At 45.0% G+C, this 24,076-nt stretch overlaps 3 protein-coding genes across 3 annotated transcripts; 1 reads left to right on the plus strand and 2 right to left on the minus strand.

Moving 5' to 3' along the window:
- The first annotated feature begins 7,876 nt into the window (after nucleotides 1–7,876).
- LOC105037481 (probable xyloglucan endotransglucosylase/hydrolase protein 23) lies at nucleotides 7,877–9,208 on the plus strand. Its single transcript, XM_010913137.4, has 3 exons — nucleotides 7,877–8,243; nucleotides 8,347–8,540; nucleotides 8,650–9,208. Exons 1-3 carry the CDS (start codon nucleotides 7,989–7,991, stop codon nucleotides 9,044–9,046), a joined length of 846 nt encoding a protein of 281 aa, XP_010911439.2. The 5' UTR covers nucleotides 7,877–7,988; the 3' UTR covers nucleotides 9,047–9,208.
- Nucleotides 9,209–15,724: 6,516 nt separating this feature from the next.
- LOC105050825 (xyloglucan endotransglucosylase protein 1) lies at nucleotides 15,725–17,218 on the minus strand. Its single transcript, XM_010930998.4, has 3 exons — nucleotides 16,683–17,218; nucleotides 16,391–16,584; nucleotides 15,725–16,289 (listed from the first exon to the last, which is right to left on the minus strand). The coding sequence occupies exons 1-3, from the start codon at nucleotides 16,965–16,967 to the stop codon at nucleotides 15,908–15,910; spliced, it is 861 nt and encodes a 286-aa protein (XP_010929300.1). The 5' UTR covers nucleotides 16,968–17,218; the 3' UTR covers nucleotides 15,725–15,907.
- A 2,402-nt stretch (nucleotides 17,219–19,620) lies between these two features.
- LOC105050824 (xyloglucan endotransglucosylase protein 1) lies at nucleotides 19,621–20,955 on the minus strand. The gene is made up of 3 exons (XM_010930997.4): nucleotides 20,590–20,955; nucleotides 20,291–20,484; nucleotides 19,621–20,185 (listed from the first exon to the last, which is right to left on the minus strand). Exons 1-3 carry the CDS (start codon nucleotides 20,890–20,892, stop codon nucleotides 19,783–19,785), a joined length of 900 nt encoding a protein of 299 aa, XP_010929299.1. The 5' UTR covers nucleotides 20,893–20,955; the 3' UTR covers nucleotides 19,621–19,782.
- Between the last annotated feature and the right edge of the window lie 3,121 nt (nucleotides 20,956–24,076).

A 24,076-nucleotide genomic window follows, 5' to 3' on the forward strand; every position in this document is an offset into this window, starting at 1 on the left:
CGATCCAGCATCGGAAGGCCTCACCACCAGGGCGGAAGCTGAAGAAGACGCAGAGCGAGCTACCGAAGATCAGGCGGCCCCGACTGCTGAAGCCAGAGCGGGCTCGCCGACCGTCCCCCGTCGTTACCCAGTGGAGGAGGCTGACTCTGAGGACTAGTCGGTCTTTTATTTTTGTTTTTCCTATACTTTCGCTTGTCATACTTGTAGTCGAGCTCCGGCCCAGTATGTCAACTTGACCCGATCTTCAATGAAATCAAAGTCAAATTTTTTTGGACTTGAACTTTTTCCTTCTGCATGTTTTTTCCTTTTTTATGTGTTGTGGAATGCATTTGAACACGTAAGTCGCTAACCCATATAGATCAGTTAGGACGTTCGGTAATTCTTGCCGCCACGAAGGTAGAACAAGTTCCGACCTTGGATCGGCCTTTCGATGGTCGAGGGCCTAAGTCGGGCGTCCTTCGCCCGGCTGTGAGTCGGGCGTCCTTGTCGAGACGAAGTCGATCGATCATCGGATAAGATTTGGCAGTCGGATCTCTTTCGACACATTCAGTCGGATGTTGTTCGACACGTCTAGTCGGGGGAGCGATGATAAGTCGGATCCCGATACCCTAATATCGGGTACTTACGCTGCGCCACGTGATATACGGTGGTAAGTCGAATATCTTCCGACCGACCGTAGCTCGGTCGGTGAGTCATGAATGCGACAGGGGTCGCTTCGTGTGATAGACGGTGGTAAGCCGAGTATCCTTCGACCGACCGTAGCTCGGTCGGTGAGTCACGATGGCGGTCGCACAGGCATTTTGCCTTTCTTTGGTCGGGGCCCAGTCGGCAAGTTAGCCGATCGTTTGGCCTGAAATTTTGATCGTAGAAGGAGCGTTAACTCCCGTTGTCATGGACGGTTCGGCCCTTGAGAGCGTTCGATGCATCATCGGCGATCGGGCCATCGGTTCCATGTGGACATTAAGTCTGAGTCTGGATGTCGGGACTCGACCTTCTTGGCGAGCGTCGATCGTCAGTCGAAGAGTGAAAACTCCGAAATTTGGAACTGGATTTGCATTCTGAATGAACAGGTACAAAGTTCATTGGTGATACAACCTCAGGTTGTCAGCGTTCCAGGTCTGGGGAATCGGTTTCCCTTCCAGAGTTTCCAGTCGGTAAGCCCTTGGTCCGTAGGTGTCCGCTACCATGTAGGGCCCTTCCCAATTCGGAGCTAGCTTCCCTTGGTCTAGGGGCTTCGAGACTTCTGCCTTTCTTAAGACTAGGTCCCCAGGCCTGAAAAGCTTTGGCTTGACCTTGACGTTGTAATATCGGCTACTCTCTGTCGGTATGAAGTCATGCGAAGTTGAGCTTCACTCCGAAGCTCGGGGAGGAGGTCTAGGTCGACTCTCCGGTAATCAGAGTTGTTCGGCTCTTGATACTGCTTGACCCTAGTTGATGGCAGCTCGATCTCGAGCGGTATCATTGCCTCTGTCCCATAGGCCAAGCTGAAAGACGACTCCCCGGTCGGAACATGGGGGTCGTTCGGTAAGCCCACAGGACGGAGTTCAATTCGTCGACCAGAGGCCTTTGGCTTCATTCAGTCGGGTTTTAAGTCCGTGTAATATGGTCCGATTGGTCACCTCGACTTCGCCATTGGACTGTGGGTGCCCGACCGAAGTCAGTCGGTGCGTGATGTGAAACGTCGCACAGAAGTCTCTGAAGTCCGGTTGTCGAACTGTCGCCCATTGTCGGTGATAATGGTATGCGGCAATTCGAACCTGAAGATGATGGACTTTTGGACGAAGTCCTCCATCTTCCGTTCGGTAATCTGCGCCAGGGGCTCGGCCTCCACCCACTTGGTGAAGTAGTCGATGGTGACGACTATGAACTTTCTTTAGCCCGATGCAGGAGGGAAGGGACCGAGAATGTCGACTCCCCACTGAGCGAAGGGCCATGGGGCGACGATAGGAGTGATTTGGCTGGCTGGTCGGTGTTGTATGTTGGCGTACTTTTGACATGGTTCGCACTTTCGGACCAACTCAGCCGCATCCTTCCTCATGGTGGGCCAGTAGTAACCCTGCCGCAGAACCTTGTAGGCTAAGGATTTGCCCCCCAAGTGACTCCCGCAGATTCCTTCGTGCACTTCTCTGAGTGCGTAATCTGCATCGGTCGGTCCCAAGCACCTGAGCAAGGGAAGGGAGAACGACCTTTTGTAGAGTCGGCCATCCATGATCGCATATTGGGAGGCCGACTATAGGAGCCGCCTGACCTCCACGGGATCTTCAGGGCTGATCCCGTCGGTCAAGTATCGAACAATCGGATCCATCCAGCTTAGTTCGACCGTCAGTTGTAGCACCTCCTCGACCTTGTCGATACTCGACTGCTCGAGATTCTCCACGAATGTCTGTCCCAAAGAGTCGAAAGCCGAGGTCGCCAGCCTGGAGAGTGCGTCGGCCCGGGCGTTCTCCGACCTGGGGATGTTGGAGATTTCAAAATACCGAGGCGCATCACGAGATCCTTCACTTTCTGAAGATATTTTGCCATGGCTGGATCTCGTACCTCGAATTCGCCTTTGACCTGCCCCACGATCAGCTGAGAATCGGAGAATGCCCTGAGGCTGTCGATCCCAAGTTCCCTTGCCATCCTCAAGCCGGCGAGGAGTGCTTCATACTCGACTTGGTTATTGGAGGCTTTGAAGTTGAATCGGAGGGCGTACTCGGTGACTACCCCATCCGAGGTGGTGAGCAGGAACCCAGCCCCGCTCCCCTGAGCATTTGAAGCTCCGTCGATGTGCAGTACCCAGGTGGAGACCGGTCAGGCTCGGAGACCGCATCTCGTCCGGGGTCCACGTCTTCCGACCCTTGGTCGGTCATCGGGCATTCTGCGATGAAGTCGGCCAGGACCTGGGCCTTTAAGGCAGGTCACGATCGGTACTGTATGTCGAACTCGCTGAGCTTCATCGCCTACTTTGCCAGTCATCCCGATGTGTCGGGTCGGCGCAATATCACCCTCAGGGGCTGGTTGGTGAGAACCACTATGGCATGCACCTGAAAGTATGGGCGGAGTCGCTGTGCGGAGACGGTCAGGGCAAAATCATCTTTTCTGTCTCCGAATATCGAGCCTCAGCGCCGCGGAGTACTTTACTGGTATAGTAGATAGGTTGATGAGTTCGGTTCTCGCTTTCTCTGACGAGCACCGAACTGACCGCCTCGGGGGAAGTGGCCAAATAGAGATACAATGTCTCCTCGACCTCCGGCTTCACAAGCAACAGCAGAGAAGCCAAGTAACTCTTCAGATCCTCGAAAGTCCATCGGCACTCATCCGACCAAGACAATCCCTTCACCTGCCTCAGAGTCTTGAAGAACGGGAGGCACCTTTCAGTCGATCGAGAGATGAACCGGCTGAGAGCGACAATTTTTCCATTCAACTGCTGGACTTCCTTCTTGGTGTTCGGGTGGCGCACATCGATAATTGCCTTGATTTTCTCGGGGTTGGCCTCGATTCCCCGTTGCGAGATGAGAAACCCGAGGAACTTCTCCGAGGTTACTCCGAAGGCGCACTTAGTCGGGTTCAGCTTCATCCGGTGTCGTCGTAGAGTGTGAAAGATTTCTTCGAGATCCCGGACATGATCCAAAATCTGCGCACTTTTTACCAGCATATCGTCGACATATACTTCCATGTTGCGCCCGATCTGGTCTTTGAAGACCTTGTTGACAAGTCATTGGTAGGTGGCGCCGGCATTCTTCAGCCCGAAGGGCATTACTCGGTAGCAGTAGAGACCCTTGGGGGTCACGAAGGCAATGTGCTCTTCATCTTCGGGCGCCATCCGAATCTGGTTGTACCCGGCAAAGGCATCCATGAAGTTGAGCAGTCGAAATCCGGACGTCGCATCCACCAGCTGATCGATCTTTGGAAGTGAGAAACTGTCCTTCGGACAGGCCCGATTCAAGTCGGTGGAGTCGATATAAATCCTCCACTTTCCGTTGGTTTTCTTGACCATGACAATATTGGCGAGCCAATCGGGATATGTAGTTTCTCTGATGAAGCCCGCCTCGAGTAGCTTGTCCACTTCTTCATCGATGGCCTTCTGTCTTTCAGGAGCAAAAGACCTTTTCTTCTATCTCACCGGCCTCATCGTCGGGTCGATGTTGAGTCGGTGCGTTATTATCTCCGGGGGATGCCCGACATATCTGCTGCCGACCAAGTAAATATGTCGGCGTTGGCCTTCAGCAGCTCCGCCAACCATTGTAGTTCTGGGTCGGGTAGTTGAGACCCGACCCATACCTTTCGATCGGGGCTCTCCGCTATCGGGATTGACACGAGCTGTTCGGCCGGTGAGCCCCGTTCTTCCTCCTCCCGTTGGTCTAGTTTGTCGATCGTCAGGAAGCCCTTCAACTCATCGCTTTGAACGGAGATCTGGAAGCATCGGCGAGCGAGCCGTTGGTCTCCATGCATCTCTCCGACTCCGTTTTTGGTCGGAAACCGAACCAAGAGTTGGTACGTCGAGACAATCGCCTTGAGGGTGTTTATTCTGGGTCTTCCGAGTATGGCGTTGTAGGCCGAAGGCACCTGGACGACCGCAAAAGTCAAATGGACCGTGCTTTATCGTGGTTCGGTGCCGACCGTCATGGGCAGGGTAACCTCTCCTTCCGTCGCGACGGCATCCTCGGCGAAGCCTATCAAGGGTGTAGGGATCCTCTTGAGTCGGTCGGTTGATAGTCGCATCCGGGAGAAGGTCGAGTAAAACAAAACGTTCGTTGAACTTCCATTATCTACAAAAAAAATTTTTACATCATAGTTCGCTATTGTCGCCGAGACAACAACAGCATCGTCGTCGGGAGTTTGGATGCCCCGAACATCTTCTTCCATAAAGGTAATTACATCGTCCGGGCGCAGCCTCTTCGTCGGCTCTCCTCCAGCAGACGTCCCCGAGCCCAGTCGTTTGAAAATCATATTGATGACCCCGGTCGTTGGCTGATTAGTCGTCGCTTCTTCAGTCGGCTGGGGTCATCGATCGATGACTGGTTGAGTCGGCGGGTTCCTCCGAAATTTACCGAGATACCCTCGGCGAATGAGAGCTTCGATCTCATCCTTAAGCTGGATGCATTGCTCGGTAATGTGACCGTGGCCCCGGTGGAATCGACAGTACTTCCATCGATCGAGGCCTTTTGCCTTCAGAGGCGGAGGCCGTCGCAGGTACTCTTCCTCCTCGATTTTCATCAGAATCTATGCACGGGGAACAGAGAGAGGAGTGTAGGAGTCATACTTGGGGCGTGTCGGCTTAGGAGTCTGCCGTTGGGGTGACTTCTGGTTTCGTTGCAGGGGTGTGACCCGACCATCGGTCGGGGGCCCACTAGGTTCGGTGGGGTCCCGACCCTTTCTTCGCTTCTCCCTCGGGCCCCTGAATTCGGTCGAGCGCCGGTTGGAGGCTCCTTCATCCGCACGCATGTATTTGTACGCGCGCTCCAATAGTTCGACATACGTCCGGGGGAGGGTCTTGTCCAGGGAGTAAGTGAACCGGGATGCCCTCAGCCCCCGTTTCATGGCCGAGATAGCCATGTCTTCGTTGAGGTCCCGGACCTCAAGCGTGGCCGCGTTGAATCGCGTCACGAAGTGTCGGAGCATCTCATTTTCTCCCTGTTTGAGGGAGAAAAGACTGTCCGACGTTCGCGGTGGCTTCCGGCTGGTGCTGAAATGAGCCACGAAAGAGTGCTCGAGCTGTCCGAAGGAGTGGATACTTCTCGATCGGAGGTCGGAGTACCATATCCTGGCGGCTTTGCGGAGCATGGCGGGGAAGCCGATGCAAAAGAGAGTGTCGGTTGCCCCTTGAATCGCCATGAGAGCTTTGTAGCTCTTCAGGTGGTCGATTGGGTCGGTGGAGCCGTCGTAAGGCTCCACATGCGGCATCTTGAACCGACTGGGGATCGGTTAATCAAGGATGAGTCGAGAAAGAGGTTGGGTGGTCTGGAAGTCGACGTCGTTTGAAGACTTCTGCCCGTCCACCTGCAGCTGTGCGAGCCGGCGGTCGATTTCCTCGAACCTGCGTTCGTAGTTGTCCGTCCGTCGGTGTTGGGAGACCCCAGGAGTGGAGTCTCCAGAAGAGTCGTTAGAGAGGTGGATGGCATTCGTGGGCGTTTCTCCTTCCTTGCTCGTTCTAGCTGGGAGGGAGAATGCCGTCGGGACCGATGGGCGTCGCACCGCGGCCGCCCCTCCTCCTCTTGGTGGGAGCGCTGTGGTAGGCGCTCCTGCGGAGGCGACGGAGATCGACGCGGGCGTCGGCGGCTGCTCCTGGAGGACATCGGACGTGCCGCCGGCTGCCCGACCGATGATGGCGGCAGCTGGACCGGCTGTTGCTGGAGACTTTTGATCGCATCCGTCAGCACGGTCATCTGCCGCACGATCGCTGCGATTTGCACCTCCGTGGTCACCGCGGGGTGTGGAGAGCTGGGTTCCACTGCGGAGGGTGGAGGAGAGGCCTCTTTCCGACGGAGAGAGCGCCTCGCCGATCCTGTGACCCTCGATCGCTGAGCTCTTATCTTTGTCATCTTGAATTCCGTGGGGGTTATAGTCTCTGGTGCTGTCAACGAAGCACTAACTTGTCACTATGAGCGTTGCTGCTCTGTCACCCCCTACCTGGCGCGCTAATCTATTGCGGCCAATCCCCTCGTCGCCTGGTCGCCGGGAACGAGCACCTGCAAAAGAAAGTCCGCACTGACCGGAGGTGGCTCCGGCGGGGACCCTCCGACGGTCAAGTCAGGGAGGAGACTAGGCAACAGTGAAAAGAAAACAAGGAGCTCAACGAGAGAGGGAAAGAGAAAGAGAGGGAGCAGGCCTGAGAGTTTTCGGAAAGGCCTCCTAGCACTGTTGCCTTCCCCGATATATATAGTGGAACGTGGTATGGCGCCGTTATTAATGGCGCGGACAATTGAAGAATTGCCAACTCACTGTAGGCTGTCAGAGTCGCCGTAAAGATGTCAAATCGTCATGGGGCCGTCAAATCACTAGGGTTGACAATGCCATAGGCGGGATAATGCCCCTAGGCGGCAGTGCCGCATGCTGTTGTCAGGACTGACAGTCTCTGGCAGTAGTACGGCGATTGGATGTGTCGACCGACCTTAGATCGGTGGCCAGCTGAGGGGCGTCGGGTGGAGAATCGGACCCCTCCGATGGTCAGTCAGGCACATCGTGGGAGTCGGGCATCGGACTCTCTGGTGCAGTCGGTCAGGAGGACGGAAGAGGTCTGTCCGACCGACATATCCTCGGTCGGTAGACAGCCGTCGATCGGTCGGTAACGGCACCCGGCAATCGGTCGGTAGGTCGGTCGGTCGGTCGGTCGGTCGTGTATGCCCGATTATAAGTCAGCATGAACGGGGTCGGTCGGTATTCCCCAACACAGAGACATGAAAATGGAGATGGACGGCTGTGATCAAACATCACGCATATGCAACAGGTGAGTGAATTCGACTGGAATCTAAGAAAAAATGTCGCAGCCAAGCCAAACCATGGCTGGAAAGTCCGGTGACCCGCATCACGTGAGTTGTTTTTTAATTTTTGAAAGAACAGAGATAAATCGATAGATGTATCCAGCGAGAAGATGGTCGGTAAGTGCTGGTAGGTACCTGGCGAGTTGTGGCCGCGATGTTGGTCCATTTGACGCGGAAGGTCCGGCAGGACCCATCGCTGCTACTTCACCACTAGACACCGCCCCATCCCATACGAAACCGCTCTTCACCTTCCTCCCCTTCGATCTAAAGTCTCAACCCCTACTTTTAATAATAAGCCCCTCTGTCGCCAACCTGTTGCCAACCCATAGCATACAGAAGAGAACCATCCAATCCCCTTCCTCGATCCCTTATCTCATCGCCTCCTGTACACATATAAAGCCAACACCTCCTGCTGCCTTCCTCACTACTCGAACACCAACTCCATCCCTATTCCTACTACTTGTGACAACACTCCCTTTGTTATCTCCATACCATTTCAGCTGCTTCCCCTCTACCGGTGCCATCATGGCGTTATCTCTTCTCCTGCTAGTATGCTCTTTGATGGCCAGTGCCTCTGCAGGCAACTTCGACCAGGATTTCCAGATCACTTGGGGCGACGAGCGTGCAAAGATCCTCGAGAATGGGCAGCTCCTTACCCTCTCCCTTGACAAACCCTCTGGCTCCGGCTTCCAGTCCAAGAACGAGTACCTCTTTGGCAAGATTGACATGCAGCTGAAACTAGTGCCCGGGAACTCAGCTGGCACCGTGACTGCCTACTACGTAAGCCCCGTTTTACACCCTCTGTGCTGCAGCTAATTCATTACCAGTTTAACATGATTGGAATTCAAAGAACTGACCACTAATGCTTCTTCTGTGCTCGCAGTTATCATCACAAGGACCAACCCATGATGAGATCGACTTTGAGTTCCTCGGAAACCTCAGTGGAGACCCTTACACCCTCCACACCAATGTGTTCAGCCAGGGGAAGGGGAATAGGGAGATGCAGTTCCACCTCTGGTTTGATCCCACCAAGGACTTCCACACCTACTCCATCCTCTGGAACCCCAAACATATCATGTGAGTTATCAAATTCTACATAAATAGACGACAGTAGCATTACAAGTAACGCATCCTCTTGTGCATTTGAAAATGATGCTCACCTTGCTTTTTTCATTATTTCTTTCAGCTTCATGGTTGACGGCATACCGATCAGAGACTTCAAGAATATGGAGTCAAGGGGTGTTGCGTTTCCAAGGAACCAACCAATGAGGATCTACTCTAGCCTCTGGAATGCTGATGACTGGGCCACGCAGGGTGGGCGCATCAAGACTGACTGGACCAATGCCCCCTTCACAGCCTCGTATAGGAATTTCAATGCTGATGCCTGCATTTGGTCCTCTGGAACCTCTAATTGTCCTTCAACTAGTACTGCTTCGGCCAGCAGTGACTGGTGGAATCAGGAGTTGGATTCCACAAGCCAAGAAAGGATGAGATGGGTGCAGACAAATTATATGATCTACAATTACTGCGCTGACCTAAAGCGTTTTCCCCAGGGCCCACCTCCAGAGTGCTCTGCTGCCTGAAAAAAATGGAAATAGAGGACCATCACACTCATTCTTTCGTTCATTAGTTCTTTATTGTGTATTTTGTCCATGGATGCAGGACAGTATGTAGGGAATTATATCCTCCATGTAAATTGATGCCACAAATAAAAACAATAGCATCACGTAGAGTTTTCATTATCATTCAGAAGGAACTGAGCTATTTCTCTACACAGGAATATATATTTTAGACAGAAGGGGGATCAATTTGAAAGTCAATATAAGTTCTTGGATCAAAAAGAAGAATGTAAACTAATTAGTTCCAAGTATTCGCAATACTCAATCAAGACTCATGCATGAGCGGAGTTTTAATTGCCCCTTGTCATAAACAGAGCCAGGCTCAAATAGTGTAATAATCGCTTGGCTCATCTTGCATGCAGAGGTTTAGGCATGGTAAGATGCCCACGAGTAACAGGAATTCAAATAGTGTAATAATCTCAGATTTTTAAGAAATCAAACTAATCTTAGATTGGTGCACAGGTTGTTTGATGAACGTCCATCGTCTGATAGTGGCGATCTATGAGTGCATGGCATTCTGTGGTTGCATGAATGCACTGCAGAAGATTCCTAGGATAATTATAATGCACAGAATTAGATGTGTGCCATACGACGATTGCAGCCAAAGACCATAGACTGCACCATGCTATTGCTACCACATAAAGATGAAAAAACTTACTTTGACTATTCTTTTTCTTTTTTCTTTTTTTTTTCCAAATGGATAGTTCTACCCTTGACATTTATATGTATCACCGGGTCGAAACCATCAACATTCAATTAGGAATTCATAATAGTGTTACTGGATTGGATTAGATAGATTGGTCACACCATATAATGATTTAATAAAATGGGTCACCAGTTTATTGAGAATAATAGAACAATTAAATAGAAAAGTAATTGAACAAATATAGAGAATAGCAAAATCAATAAGCATCTATCATAAAGAATTATGGATCCAATAAAATAAAAGATTCCTGTATGCTGATAAATGCGATCTGACAATTCCAATATAGAATGAACATAATGCAACTTTTAATTTAAAATTTTTTTTTGAGGGAAGAAAATCAAAACTTTATTATAATTAGGTTGCATTTGGTCCGAGCAATCTATCCAGATGCTAGCAATTTAAAGTGGGCCCATTAGATTGCTATGTTTGGTATATTTTTTGGATAGTAATCCATATTACCTTGATAATTCAAATTGTCTCCTATGAGGCAATCTGGATTGTTTGGGGAGGAGTGACTATTCAGATTACCTTTCTCCCCCCACACCCTCCATCGTGCGTGCCTCCTGTTTGTGGTTCCTCCATCTCTCTTTGTCTGCCACACCTCCTTCACCCTCATCTCCCACCTCCCCATGTGGCTCCTCCACACTCGTCCCCACCACCCTTTGTCTTCGTAATGCCTACCCCCTTCCCACCATCCCCATGGCTCCGCACGAGCCCATCCCCTCTCCACCTCTCCAGTGTCTGTGGTTCCCCACATCCCTCGGCCGTCACTTCTCTGTGTCACCATCATACCTACACCATTTCTGCCACTTCTTATCAAGAAAAAAGAAGAGCACGGGATAAAATTATTGGAGGTATTTTGAAAATTTGATTTTACATTACTGGTAATCTGATTGTCATACCAAATATGTCAATCAAAATTTTTAGTAATTTTACTGTAACATTATTTGTGTGTATCAAATATAGTAATTAACATTATTGATAATTTAATGATGACAATCTACATTACTTTCCAAGTGCCTGGCAATGCACGAAATGCAACCTTAGGGTTTTGAAGCATGTATTGCCAACTCTTGACATCGAGTTTATAAAAATCTTGGTTTTGGGCCTTGGACGAGCCCTCCTGAAGAAATCAAGCCCATTGAAGCCATGTGCCTTGTATGCGAAGGAGGGGTGGGGAAGAAGATTCCCATCGGAGTCTTTTTCCATTACACTTCCATCGAAGCATAAGAGACCCAGGGCAAGCTAAAGTTGGCCAAAACCTTCGGATTATCTCTATAGAAGGATTGCTCCTCTTCTCCTTTAGACTCTACTTTTGATTCCTTGAAAATCACTGTCCATTGCCTAGATTCCTTGAGCTTTTATTTGGGATTTTATTAGAAAAGATCATCGAAATCCTTTCTTTTTTGGTTGCCAGACTGAGATAGCTTCCTTCCCCTTCTCTTTATTTTCCTATTCTTCTTTTAGTCGCTGGTGCTTGAATTGGCTCGTCAAGATGCAGAATTGGCCCTTGGGTTGGGTTGAACAAGGTCTGCCTTATTTTGATTTCCTTCTTATTTTGCTTCATCCTCACCAGCCGTAGCCATGGCTAGGTTAATCAAGGATGTTGTCATCAAGCACCGCCAGGGGTCGCTGATCGTAAGCCTCTCCACTCGAGAGTTGGGAGGAAGAGAGGGAAGGAGGGAAAGGATCCCTTGTTTTAGAAAGAGAAGAGAGAGTTGTTCCTCTTCTCTTTTCTATTTACTATTTTATCTTTTCTTTTCTCTCTCCTAGATGGATTAGAAAAATTTTGGAAGGAAAATTTTGAAGATTAGGGGGGGACCCCAATGAACCCTGATAGAGGGTTATAGATGATTGATTCTATTTATTGGATCTTAGTTTATCATAGTTATTTATTTTATAGGGGAACAATTCGTCGGACAGAAAAATATCAAGCAAAATTTTTGACGTCTAAATCATAATCTAGTGAGTTTAATATGTCACCAATTGAGATAAGAATCATATACATGATCACCATTGTATACACTAATGTACCATCAGATTTGTATCGTTTGTTTTATATCATTGGATTCATATTAATAGATTTATCTATACTTGAGATATTATTATTCTTATATGATTTTTCAGCATTAGTATATTATGTATTAACTATATATATACACTAATGATCGATGATATGATTATATAGTTATGATATGCTTATCTTGATCATACTATAAATTGAGACTGATTTAATGAAATCAATATGTAATAATTAGATGGAAAAGATATGATTTGAACTAATCTCATCATATGATAGTCGGTCAGGAGCTTATGTCTAAAACAGCCTCCTGGACTTTATGCCTAGAATAGCAGGCCAGAAATTTATATCTAGAACAGTCTCTATAGGCTTACATATGGAATAGCATCCAAAAGCTTATGTCTGGGATAGCATTACAGACTTATGTATAGAAATTTAATCAAACATAGATTGAGGCATGATCTTGATTAGGCTAAAGTCGAAAAGTAAAAATTATAAAATTTAATTTTTTTATAAAAAAATAAATGACAAGATATATGAAACTAATGTTGAATAAAAGGTTACGTTGGTTGGTATATTGTGTTGCATCTATTTTGACAAGAAGGATGCTTGAAATATATTTATACAGATGTTTGAATTATTATGGATATTTGATGTAAGATTTTATTTTTTATATTTTTAGTCTGATTTTTTTATTACTATTTTCAAATTATATTACTACATTAGTGTAAATATACAGAGATTCTTACTGAATTGTAAAGCTTACAATATTTATTTCCTTTCCTTATTCAACTACATAATGCACATACTTGGCTATCATTAGGTTTACCAGTTAAAAGGTTGAATAGATAGAGCTTCGATGGTACAGATTGGATAATTAAATTTTATAATTATATAAGTTTTATTATTTATTCGAATTGAGATCATTATTGCTCGTTGAAATTTTGAGATTATAATGGATTTAAGGTCTTCAATGTTCTTTAGGATCTTGTCCTGAAAAATGTGCGATCTTATCGCATGACCAACCCAAAAGTTGGATTCAAGTGAGACAGAGTTCATCTGCCATCGGGGTGATTGAACCTTGAACATAGTAACTGCAATTGAAAGAGGAAATACATAACACACAACGTGTTTCAAGCTCTTTTCCTAAGTCAGTCTAGGTGAATGAATATTATTAATCTCTCCAGTAACCTGTCAATCCAAACAATTGAGAGAAGAAGAGCAATGACAAATTTTCTACTTAGAATACACCCAGAATAAGAGTTCAGTTGGTATCAGTAACGTTCAGGGCAGCCATTTTCCACCGCTGAATACGTTGAAACATATAAATTTGCCAATAAAATGGAGAAAAAAAATGCGAAAAATTTCTGCCTTTGTTTATATTACTGAGCTTTCATGAGGCGTTCCCGTGTAATCATCAAAGACTAAGCACATGCCATCATTACGTATCTTTAAAGAAAATGACATCAAGCACCACAATTCCAAGAAACTTATAACAAACAATACCTACTTCCCGAGATCATTGAACTTGGGAGTCGAGCAGACGCCTTTGCATATTGTTCAAGAAACTGATACCAAGAATCCAAGCTTTGAGAAATCAACTGCAAACCCTGTTTCTTGTGATCATTGATTAAAATTGGCAGACGAAGGAGAGATGCAATAAAAGGTACTGTTTCTTGTGATCATTGATCAGAGATCGAACCACGGAGAAGGCCACGCCTTCGCCTCCCGTATCCAAGCCCGCTGGCGTAGGGAGAGACGGTGGAGATGGAGATCTTGGTCGCCGGATTCAAGGTTGGTGACGTAACCAACGGCGGAGCCTAGGTAGCGCATGAGGAGCGGTTCGCCAAGGGAGTAGAGGACGGGGGGCGCGAGGAATTCATAGAGGCGGTTGGGAGGCAGAGGCTTCCCTTTTCTAGCGATGAATCTGATAGGGCTGAGGACAGAACTAAGTCGGCAGCCCAATTGCCGACACTATTTCAAATTTCTTCATTACCTTTTTGGGAAAGACCCCGCCGAAAAAATATTTGCTGACCATCCGCTTTCATCCGATTGTTTAACCATATTTAATTAGAAAAATTTTTATCCCCCATATAATTTCAAAAATTATCTTTTAGTAACTAAGTGTGAAACGGACATTTTCACCCTAGTTCCTTAGTTGTATTAAAAAAATAAATTTTAAACTTCATGCAGTACATATCCTAGGGTATATACAGTAGAACTTTTAATTTAAGGTCCATGTTTCATTTCATTCTTTTTATCAGGGGACCTAAATTTTAGGTCCCAGTCCTTATGACTTTATAAATTTTTAATTTGTTCTTCTCTTTAATTTGCTAGGTAACATTTAGAATTGAAATTCTAGTTTAGCATTATTAATTTTATAAATTAAGATATGAGGTTGATCTTAAATGCTGTTCAAATTTTTGGATAAAACTTCTTATGGTCGGACCGATCATTGAAGATATTATGATCGGACATCATCTACCACGTCTCCGAAGCACGCCGCACGCGCGTTGAAATATTAAAAAAATAAGAATGGATAAATCTTAGAGATATTTGAATAGTTTTTTATAAACATCACGTAATCCTCTAGGGTTCATCCATTCCTATTTTCTTAATATTTTAGAGCGCACGCCTAAGCACATGCGGTGTGCTTCAGAGACATGACAGGCAATGACAATCCAACCATAATTTCTAGAGCCGTCAAAACGAACCGACCCGGTCTGTTTCGATCTAGCCCACAAAGGCTTAAAATTTGATAGGCTGGGTCGGGCTAGGCCCAACCAAAAAATAGGATAGCATATAGCTGGCTCAGCCCAGCCCTTTAAGGGCCTTGGGCTGGGTCGAGCCAGCCCATCAAAATATTAAAAAAAAAAATTGAAGCGGTCATCGATGCCGTGGTCGGATCGAAGAGCTTAGAGAGAAGAAAGGAGGGGGCATACGGCATACCTTACGATCGGACTCGAAGACAGCGATGCCAGTGATGAGGAGGGGGAAGGAGAGGAGCCAGGAGGGGAGGCACTGCCACAGTAGCCGTACTAGGCAGAGATCAGATCAGGCACAGTGTGAGAGCATCGTCGCGGTCGGATCTGACTCGGAGGTGGTAGCTACGACGATGAGGAGGAGGAGAAGGAGAGGGATCTGACTTCTGAGAGCCCAAAGAGGTTGGATGAGGCGTCCATCGGTGGAAGGGATCTTGATTCTTGTGACTGGACTCGAAGGCAGCGGCCGATAATGAGGAGGAGGAGGGGGGATCTGAGAGTCCAGAGGCCAATGGTTGGATGGGGGGTATGAGACGGAGATCGACTGATCGAGATTCGAGAGCCAAAAAGAGAGGAGAGAAATCGACGGTCATCCAGCAGCGACGGTAATGACGAATAGCCGAATAATGAAAAAAATAAATATAATTTTTTTAATTTTTTTTTTAAATTTTTTTTATCCAATCAGACTAGTCCAGCCCAATCCATCTCAGCCCTTGGGCCGATGTGGGGCAACCAAAAAGCCTGATTTTTATTTAGGCTACTAATATGGTAGACCAGTCCATCTCGATCGGCCCTGTGGGCCAAGCTCATTTTGACAGCTTTAAAATTTTTTTTATGGTCGGTTTGATTATAAAAATTTTATTTTAATTTTTTTTTTTTAATTTTTGGTGATGGATAGGCTGCACCTACTAGAACTAAATAATAACAATAGTAAGAACAACTTTTATAAATGCAGACTCTCATAAGTGTAAATCATATGCATTTACCATGCATCAGATGGACTTCAACAACAGACAAGTGTTGTACCAGAAAAGAAAAAAAGGAAAAAAAAACAGGCAGAAGGCATTTTCTTGTGTAAAACACTCTAAAAGTGTGCAGAAATTTATGACAAGCTCAGATACTCTGCACAATAGCAGTCAGAGAAGGCTTGTTCCGCGGGTCTCTACTGTTCATGCTGGACAGATGTGATGCCAGAAAAGAAATCACTATATTACAGCAAATTTATTCAAAATGTACACAAGTAAAGTCACCCAGAAAAATAAAAGGAAAAACAATATAAAGGAAAATATACAGCATACACAGAATCAATTTACGTTCAATGATTACAGTGTCTTCTTCTAACTCATAGTGCATTCAGGAGGAAGGCCCTGCGTGAACCTCTTCACATCAGTGCAGTAGTTATAAATCATATAGTTCTTCTGCACCCATCTCAGTCTTTCCAAACTGGGGGAATCAAGCTCTTGCCACATCCATGGGTTGCTAGCCGAAGAGCAGGAGGAGGTACCAGAAGACCACACACATCCATTAGCATTGAAGTTCCTAAATGATGCGGTGAAAGGCGCCTTGGACCAATCGGCCTTCACAAGCCCGCCTCTCGTGGCCCAGTCATCAGCATTCCACAGGCTCGAGTAGACCTTCATCGGTTGGTTCTTCGGGTACGGCACGCCTGCCGACTCTCTGTTCTTGAACTCTCTAATGGGTGTCCCATCCACATAGAAGCTAACATGATTGAAACCAAAGAAAGAGTTAAAACCGGAATGACATAAAAGAGTAACCAATTAGGGAAAATATATGTTCTCCTGGAGTTTCAGATAGGTTACACAATATGTCTAGGATTCCAGAGGACAGAGTAGGTATGGAAGTCCTTGGTGGGATCAAACCAGAGGTAGAACTGCATCTCCCTGTTCCCTTTCCCTTGGGTGTATACATTTGTATGGACTATGTAAGGATCTCCACTGAGATTGCCGAGGAACTCGAAGTCAATCTCATCGTGTGCTCCCCCTTGCGACGATAGCTATAACGTAAAATTTCAATTATTTCAGTGGTTAATGTTAAATTTAATGGGAGAAAAAGTAAGAAAGCCATAGGCCATAAGATAAGAAACAAACATACATAGTGGGCGGTGACAGTTCCGGCAGAGTTTCCTGGGACAAACTTGAGTTGCATATCGATCTTCCCGTACAAATACTCCTTCTTGGATTGGAAGCCTGAACCCGAGGACCTGTCAAGCGACAGTGTCAAGAGCCTGCCATTGTTGAGAATTTTGGCACGACCGTCACCCCAAGTGATGTCAACGTCCTGGTAGAAGCTACCGGCGAAGGCGATGCTAGCCAAGTGACTAGCTAATGCCAATGAGAGCAAGAAGTTGCTAGCACTGAAAGAAGCGGGGGAGGCCATGGATGAAGCAGAGCAGTACTGGTGGAAGTTTTTTAAGTTGTGGCTTGCGAGCAGAGGAGTGTAGAGGACTAGAAGAGAAATGTAGTACTATTTGATAGGAGAGCAAGGTGATGTCCAGACACTCGTGATATATATAAGACGGGGAAGGATTAAGGATGGTTCCTTGAAGGAGTTAAGTGGTGAGGGCTAAGGAAGGTTCTTTATGGGGAAGGCTAAAAGAAAGTTGCACCAGGATAAGCTGTCATCAGGCGTCAGCACACCACGGGCTACTGGAGCTATGTTTCCACAGTATATATGCTTGGTCTTGCGGATGAGAGATCAGTGGGCAAAGGTTTGTTTATTATCTCGGCAGTGGTTGGGGACTTTGGAACCCAAGGTAAGAGATCCGGAATGGGCCGCCATAGCCCATCTTAGGCTGGTATTAAAAAGATTATCGAGGTAGAGAGGACGGGGGGTGGATGTCCAAATGCGCCGTCCGAGGCCACATTTTTCTCTCACAGGTTGTTTTCCTTCAACTTCACCAACTCTACATCACCAATGGGAGAGATGAGGAATCTCTGGCCCGTGACACCTGCGGTTTGTTAGTCCTGTGGAGTTGACATCAGACAAGTACTAATGATTGGCGATGATTATATTGCTTAACAATAAGATATGGTTATGGATTTGATTAAGATGTCATTAGTCTCTATCCAAAACTTGGCCCGGGGCACTAACTTTGAATGAACCGGCCGACCCTGGACCGGACCCAACCTTGGATCGTAGATGTACCGAGCCAACCCAACAATTTATACCACGCAGCATAGTGGGATTCACGGTTTCTTATATAAGTGGAAATTAAGGAAAAAAGTTAAAATAATTAAATTATCAGATAAAAATGTTATAGATCAAAACATTATGTTTATGATAGAAATCAATTTGCAGTATGTAACCATAAACTGAGATCTTGTTTGTGTTGTAATTGGATCATGCACTCTCCTGCTTTGGTAATGGGTCCAATACGCAGTCAGAAAAACAAACCAACCTTAGAAACAATTTAGCTCAGGCCTAAGAAATATTATTTCAGTATTGATCAGATGTGGTATAGATCAAGCTACTACACAAGTTAAACAGCAGCCCTACTCAATATGATGAAACGTTATCCTCATATCCACTATGCTGGGTGTGAAAGAAGTTTTACCGACGCCAAGGGGCTCATAAAGTGGGCCATGCATTTTATATGGCGAAGCTGCCTTTTTGATGATTATTGGTACCAAATATGTGGTACTAAACCACACATAGAGCACTTTAGTTGGCCATGCTGGTATTGTTTGAAAGTGGGAATAGCCAGCTGGTGCGTTGTGACTGGTGACGCAGACTTCAAAATGGAGAACAATTTTACTGCGACGCTTTGCATCAAAAAAAAAAATTTACTGCGGCGCTGGTCAGAGTGCGTGACGTTTTTTGTCAACGTGTGTTGACAAAGCCCAGAGCAGAGCTGATCAGGGAGGCCGATTCATGCGAAGCCCTTCCCCAGAAACTTTGAAAATGACGGCAACGGCAAGGGAAATATGATATTTCTCTGAAAAAAGTTGGTTTCCGGTAACTTCGACGGACATTGTTACAATGCAAAGTTAGAGCTGTCGCAAACAACAAAGATAAAACACAATTATGATACATAAAACTTTCCCTGATCTCTAAGCAGGATACATGACCTTCTTGTTCCCGTTCCAGATTCCAGATAGTCTAATAGGGGGATGTCCCATCTTGCGTAAGGCATCTTTCGTTTGATCGTAATGGTACCTAATCAATATAGAGACCCTAGATCTGTTTGGGATTTGGTAATTTTTAATATTCCAATGTTGTATGGGATCCATATGAGTCCTCCATGCCTCCTTCCTGCAAAATTGAATTGAATACATTGCATGGTAATTTTTTTTTTTTTTTATTTAACTTTTCTGCAAAATATAAAATATTTCCCCATCATAAGGAAGCAATGTCTGAAAACAAAATAGGAAAAGTTTCATTTATTTCTAGGAATGTAGACTCGATAACTGTAGCGAACCGCCTATTCACAACCAAACAATAACTTTTTTTAAGAAAAAACTCTCTGATTTTCTTTATGCAATTAAATCTTTGAAAATTTTCGTATTCGTTTCCATTGTTAAAAAAATTTATTTTTCTTTTACGTTCTTAAGAATGAAACGTAACTTAAAATGATGAACATTCCAGAGAATTATATAGCTTCAAATTTTTTCCATAGGGATACATTCATATAGAATTTGCTAAGAAGCATCAATTTTATTTATTGTTTTCTGCACTTCTGATGTTGATCAAAACAGCATATATGCATGAAGCACGAAAAGCATGTTTTTTTTGCCTGAGGCAGACCCAATGTCGTATACATATTTGGCCTCCGAATTATTTGTTGTTGATGAAATTTATGTTGCATCTAGCTAATTTTCATTTCACAAGTGCATGCGCTACTCTTATCTATAATGTAGACATATCTTGCACGTCATTTATGGAATAACATCTTGTCTTGCAACCACATCCCCAATTAATCATTCCTATCTTAATCAATTAATGTACAAGCATCTTCTTGCTTATAATTTTTTTTTGTTGAGGAGTGTCTTGTTGTTTATACTTAAAGAAATATATAAAAGATGCCAAGAAATAAAAAATTATAAAGCATTCGATCGTATTCATATGTATGATCGTTATTACATCAGAATAATTAAAGTCACCCAGCATGTATGATTAACTACAGTGTAAAAACTTTTTTTTACAAGTATAAATTAATTTGGAAATTAACTCTTGTGACCGCCCAAGAGAATAATTAGGAATGCAAGCACTCAGGTGGGAGGCCCTGAGGAAAGCGCTTCACGTCAGTGCAGTAGTTGTAGACCATGTAGTTCTTCCGCACCCATCTCAGCCACCTCTGGCTTGTTGCGTCCAGTTCTTGGTCAAACCAACCATTGCTGGTAGGCCCTGAGCCAGTGGTTGTCCGGCCACAGCTAGATTTTCCTGACGACCAAATGCATGCATTTGCCTGAAAATTCCGAAATGATGCAGTGAACGGCGCCTTACTCCAATCAGTCTTGACGAGCCCGCCTCTCGTGGCCCAGTCTTCGGCGTCCCACAGGCTCGAGTAAAGCCTCATGGGCTGTTTCTCAGGGAATGGCACCCCAATCGCCTCATTGTTCTTGAAAACTCTGATAGGAATTCCATCCACCAAGTAGCTGAATTGAAGGCATACACCAATTCACTTGTGAGTGGCTGGCTCATTGAGAAGTATCAATAGCTAATTTTCGAAATGAGAAATTTATAGTGATACGATGACTCACATGACATTCAATGGGTTCCATATGACGGAGTAGGTGTGGAAGTCCTTGGTAGGATCAAACCAGAGGTAGAATTGCTGCTCCCTGTCTCCCTTCCCTTCGGTGAACAAATTGGTGTGCAGGATGTAAGGGTCTCCACTGAGGTTACCGAGGAATTCGAAATCAATCTCGTCGTGATTCGGCCCTTGAGATGAGAGCTGCAACATTTGAATTTGTAGCAAAGCAATTGTTATAAGACCATTTATATATAGCATTGTCAGCTATGATCTAAAAGGGCCATGCAGCATGGTAACAAGACTTACATAATAAGCAGTGACGGTGCCGGCGGAGTTTCCAGGGACGAGCTTGATCTGCATGTCGATCTTTCCAAAGAGATACTGGTTCTTGGATTGGAAACCGGATCCCGAGGTCTTGTCAAGCGATAGCGTCACGAGCTGGCCACCGTCGAGGATCTTAGCACGACCATCGCCCCAAGTGATGTCGAAGTCTTGGTAGAAGTTGCCACCATGGGCGCCAACCATCAAAGCGGCTGCTAATAGAGGGGCTAAGAGCAAGGTAATTAAGAGACCCCATTGAGAATTACAAGAGCAAAGAGAAGGAGACATGTTGGTCTAAGCGTGGTTTAATTAAAAGGCCGGGGATGCGATAGGGATTGATGATTTGTAAGTATGCCGGGGTGAGTTTATATAGAGATTATGAGAGGAGAGCTTGGTCGGAGACGGGAGAAGCCCATGAAGAGAGGCAACAGCTGGCTGGTGGACGTTCTAGTTTGGAGGAGTTCAAAGTGTTTGACCAGAGGATGGTTTTGGGCTTTCCGCGTGGGGTTGTTACGTAGTGGAGGTGGAGTCGGATCTCTAGATGGTAAACGAGACGTGTTTGGTTTTGGTTCGCAGAGAAGCCATCCGTGTCTTTTTTTTTTTTTTTTTTTTGGTAGAAGCAGAGCAGCCATCTCTGATTTTCCACCCTTTTTTTTGGTAAGAAGATGTTCCACCCTTGAATTGCTTTAGGACCGAAGTTTCTGCGGAAGCTTCCACACAGTTGGCACAGGGCAGTGGGCTGCCCGCCCACTGGGATATATATACATATGATGCTGGCTTGGTTACAAGTCTAACTCGAGCCTCATTTTTGGCATTCGATCCAAACAACTTGGGACTTGGGAGATTTTTTTTTTTTTTTTTTTAATAATGAAAATGGGACTTGGGAGCTACACACTGACCCCTGGTATAATGTATATTGTCGTCATTGGATCCTTATATAGTAACTATTATAATCCAATGGTCAAAACCAAAGTCCATGTTAGGCTTACCAAATCTGAGTACAGAGATGGAAAAAATTAATCCAACCAAATCTAATGGCTCAGAATTTTGATGCAAGAATCAACTTTTTCAACTTAGTACTGATCTCTAGTTTAGTTATGGATCCACAAAGTTGTGTCATGTCTGAATTTACACAACAATGGCTATGAAAGGCAGCCATATTGAACGTAGAATTGTCAGATTAGACTTTGCAGACGGCTGTAGGCCATCGTTTTTGTTAGAAATTTATGCAGTTATCTTCATTCAGATTGCAGATCTTAATCAAGATGGGCTAGGGCATTGCATAATCATGGGACAACTCACATTTATGCTTAAATGGTTCATCTCAGGCTTGAGATTGAGAGAGGAATATATCTGCATATGTATATGAAAATATACAAAACCATGAGGCATTAGAAAAGTCTTTTATATGCACCCTCATTGTGGCCCTCACGAGGCTCTGATGATCCTAGCTCATTTTACTCAACTTGTATATAAGAATGTTATACCTGTTTAAAAAAGATTAATTAGAAATCACATTGGTTGAATGATCTTTAGCACTCTATAGGATTGGTTGGAGCTGGAAGATATTGCACAAAAAATCAATACTAGCTAGTAAATTCTTTGTATTCTGCATCCTCCAGTGATGCATGGATAAGTCACATTAAAGCAATACTAGGGAGTTGTCCTTTTCTTTTGATAATCCCATCATTATCTACTGAAAAAAAGAAGAAGTATTAAGAATAAGTATTAAGCAGAAAGTTATTTATTAGAATTTTGAATAATATGTGTTGCTGTGCCATATGTTAGTGACTGCAATTATTCTGGTGCACCGTACAAGCACGTCAATAAAGTCTATCCGTGGCAACCTTAATGCAATAACATTATTTTGAGAAGATTTTCGTTGCAACAGTGGTATCATGTCAAATTGTAACAATCCAATCAAAAATCAAAAATTATTAAGATGGTGCAGGATATCATTATGGAAATTGATAAAATATATGATAATCGATGAAATACAAATGTTCTCGTTGGGTTGTGATAAATTTGACGTGCATCGTTGCAATTAAATCCTAGACTTTGGATAAGATGTTTGGGTTGGAAATGTTTCACTCTCATATTTAATTATTTGATTCTCTTTATAGAAGGGTAGTTAAAAACAATGTTTCAAAGTGCAATACAATTGGAAAAGATGTCCATGGAAGGTTAAGCTGAATGGTCTTTAATCATAGGAATTCAGAGAACCTGAGTAGCTTGCTTTAATCGTCTGACTGCAAAGAGAGTAGGGAATGTAGTGGTTCTTCAGATGGTGAGTATGCAATGAAATCGTACTATCAATTCATTAATAACAGTGGTCTCACTTGTGCTTTTTGTAATCAAATAGCGAGTATCCAATGACATCTTATTATCAATTCATTAACAACAATGGTCTCACTTGCACTTTCTATAATACTTTTTGGAAAACTGGTGCACCTTATAAGATACAAGTTTATGGGATGGGTTGCATCTTTCACTTAAAAGAAGGATTCATCATCCTCCACATAGATCCACCATTGGATCACACAATGGCCACTTTGAGATCTGTGCAGATAGATAAATGATGGTGTAGAATGCTTTGAGATTTGTACAGAGTGTGATCCAATGGTCAATATTATGAAAGAAGATCAATCATCCTTTTGTGAGAAAGACACAAGTCGCACAACCCGAACTCTTGTTCATGTGGTTTGCCGCTAGAGACTGCCTCCGTCCTAGCAAAAAAAAAAAAAAAGAAGGGAGATTGCCTCCACACAGCCAAGGTGTTAGCAAGCAAAGGATGGCCAATAAATTTAGGATGCAATGTTTGTAGAGTAGGCTTGGAATTTTTTGGTCATGCATTCCTTTGGTGCGCCTTCCCTGGAAGCTTATGGTTAGCTTCGAATAATTATTTTCGCGTCAAACGATGGCCACCCACCTATCTCTCTGTACATGCTGGAGAAGACAGATTGAACCGAAAATAGAAGAGCAAGGAGCCAGGGACCAGCTCATGTTAGCTTCGTGTTGAGATGTTTTGGGGGGAAGAAACGCCCGTGCGTTTCTGCTAAAGAAAATCCCATTTCATCTTTGGGTAACCTTGGTAATCCTAAAGCTGAGGAAGGCCACCGACAGATCTCACAAACTCTCTCATAGAATGCAAAGCCTTCAGAGACTTGAATCTTTTTATTAAGCTTGCTTCTGTTGTACCCCCTTCGTAATCTTGTTTTCATTTCTTCTCTGTTGTACTCTCACATAAGCTATCTCCTCTGCTTCTCAGATTCTTTTCCATTCAAAAGGAACGAGATTTTCTTGAGTGTCATTGGAACTGATCAAAATGACAGATGGAGTTCCAAGTCTTGATATGAGATTCATTTTAGATCCGTGAGTCTAGGTATTTGTCACGCCCGAACCCAACACTCGGGTCGGATACGTGATGGCCGCACACTCCTTAGAGCAAACCCTAAAGAATATGCAAGGCCAA

Source organism: Elaeis guineensis, chromosome 8 (genome assembly GCF_000442705.2).
Source record: "Elaeis guineensis isolate ETL-2024a chromosome 8, EG11, whole genome shotgun sequence".
NCBI lineage: Eukaryota > Viridiplantae > Streptophyta > Magnoliopsida > Arecales > Arecaceae > Elaeis > Elaeis guineensis.

Bases quoted from the DNA above. Each gene is read 5' to 3' on its own strand.
- LOC105037481 (XM_010913137.4), top strand. From the start codon at position 7,989: ATGGCGTTATCTCTTCTCCTGCTAGTATGCTCTTTGATGGCCAGTGCC. The intron at 8,244-8,346 runs GTAAGCCCCGTT...CTGTGCTCGCAG, and splicing joins GCACCGTGACTGCCTACTAC to TTATCATCACAAGGACCAAC. The intron at 8,541-8,649 runs GTGAGTTATCAA...TATTTCTTTCAG, and splicing joins TGGAACCCCAAACATATCAT to CTTCATGGTTGACGGCATAC.
- LOC105050825 (XM_010930998.4), bottom strand. From the start codon at position 16,967: ATGGCCTCCCCCGCTTCTTTCAGTGCTAGCAACTTCTTGCTCTCATTG. The intron at 16,585-16,682 runs GTATGTTTGTTT...TTTACGTTATAG, and splicing joins GAACTGTCACCGCCCACTAT to CTATCGTCGCAAGGGGGAGC. The intron at 16,290-16,390 runs GTAACCTATCTG...CAATCATGTTAG, and splicing joins TGGAATCCTAGACATATTGT to CTTCTATGTGGATGGGACAC.
- LOC105050824 (XM_010930997.4), bottom strand. From the start codon at position 20,892: ATGTCTCCTTCTCTTTGCTCTTGTAATTCTCAATGGGGTCTCTTAATT. The intron at 20,485-20,589 runs GTAAGTCTTGTT...CAAATGTTGCAG, and splicing joins GCACCGTCACTGCTTATTAT to CTCTCATCTCAAGGGCCGAA. The intron at 20,186-20,290 runs GTGAGTCATCGT...CCTTCAATTCAG, and splicing joins TGGAACCCATTGAATGTCAT to CTACTTGGTGGATGGAATTC.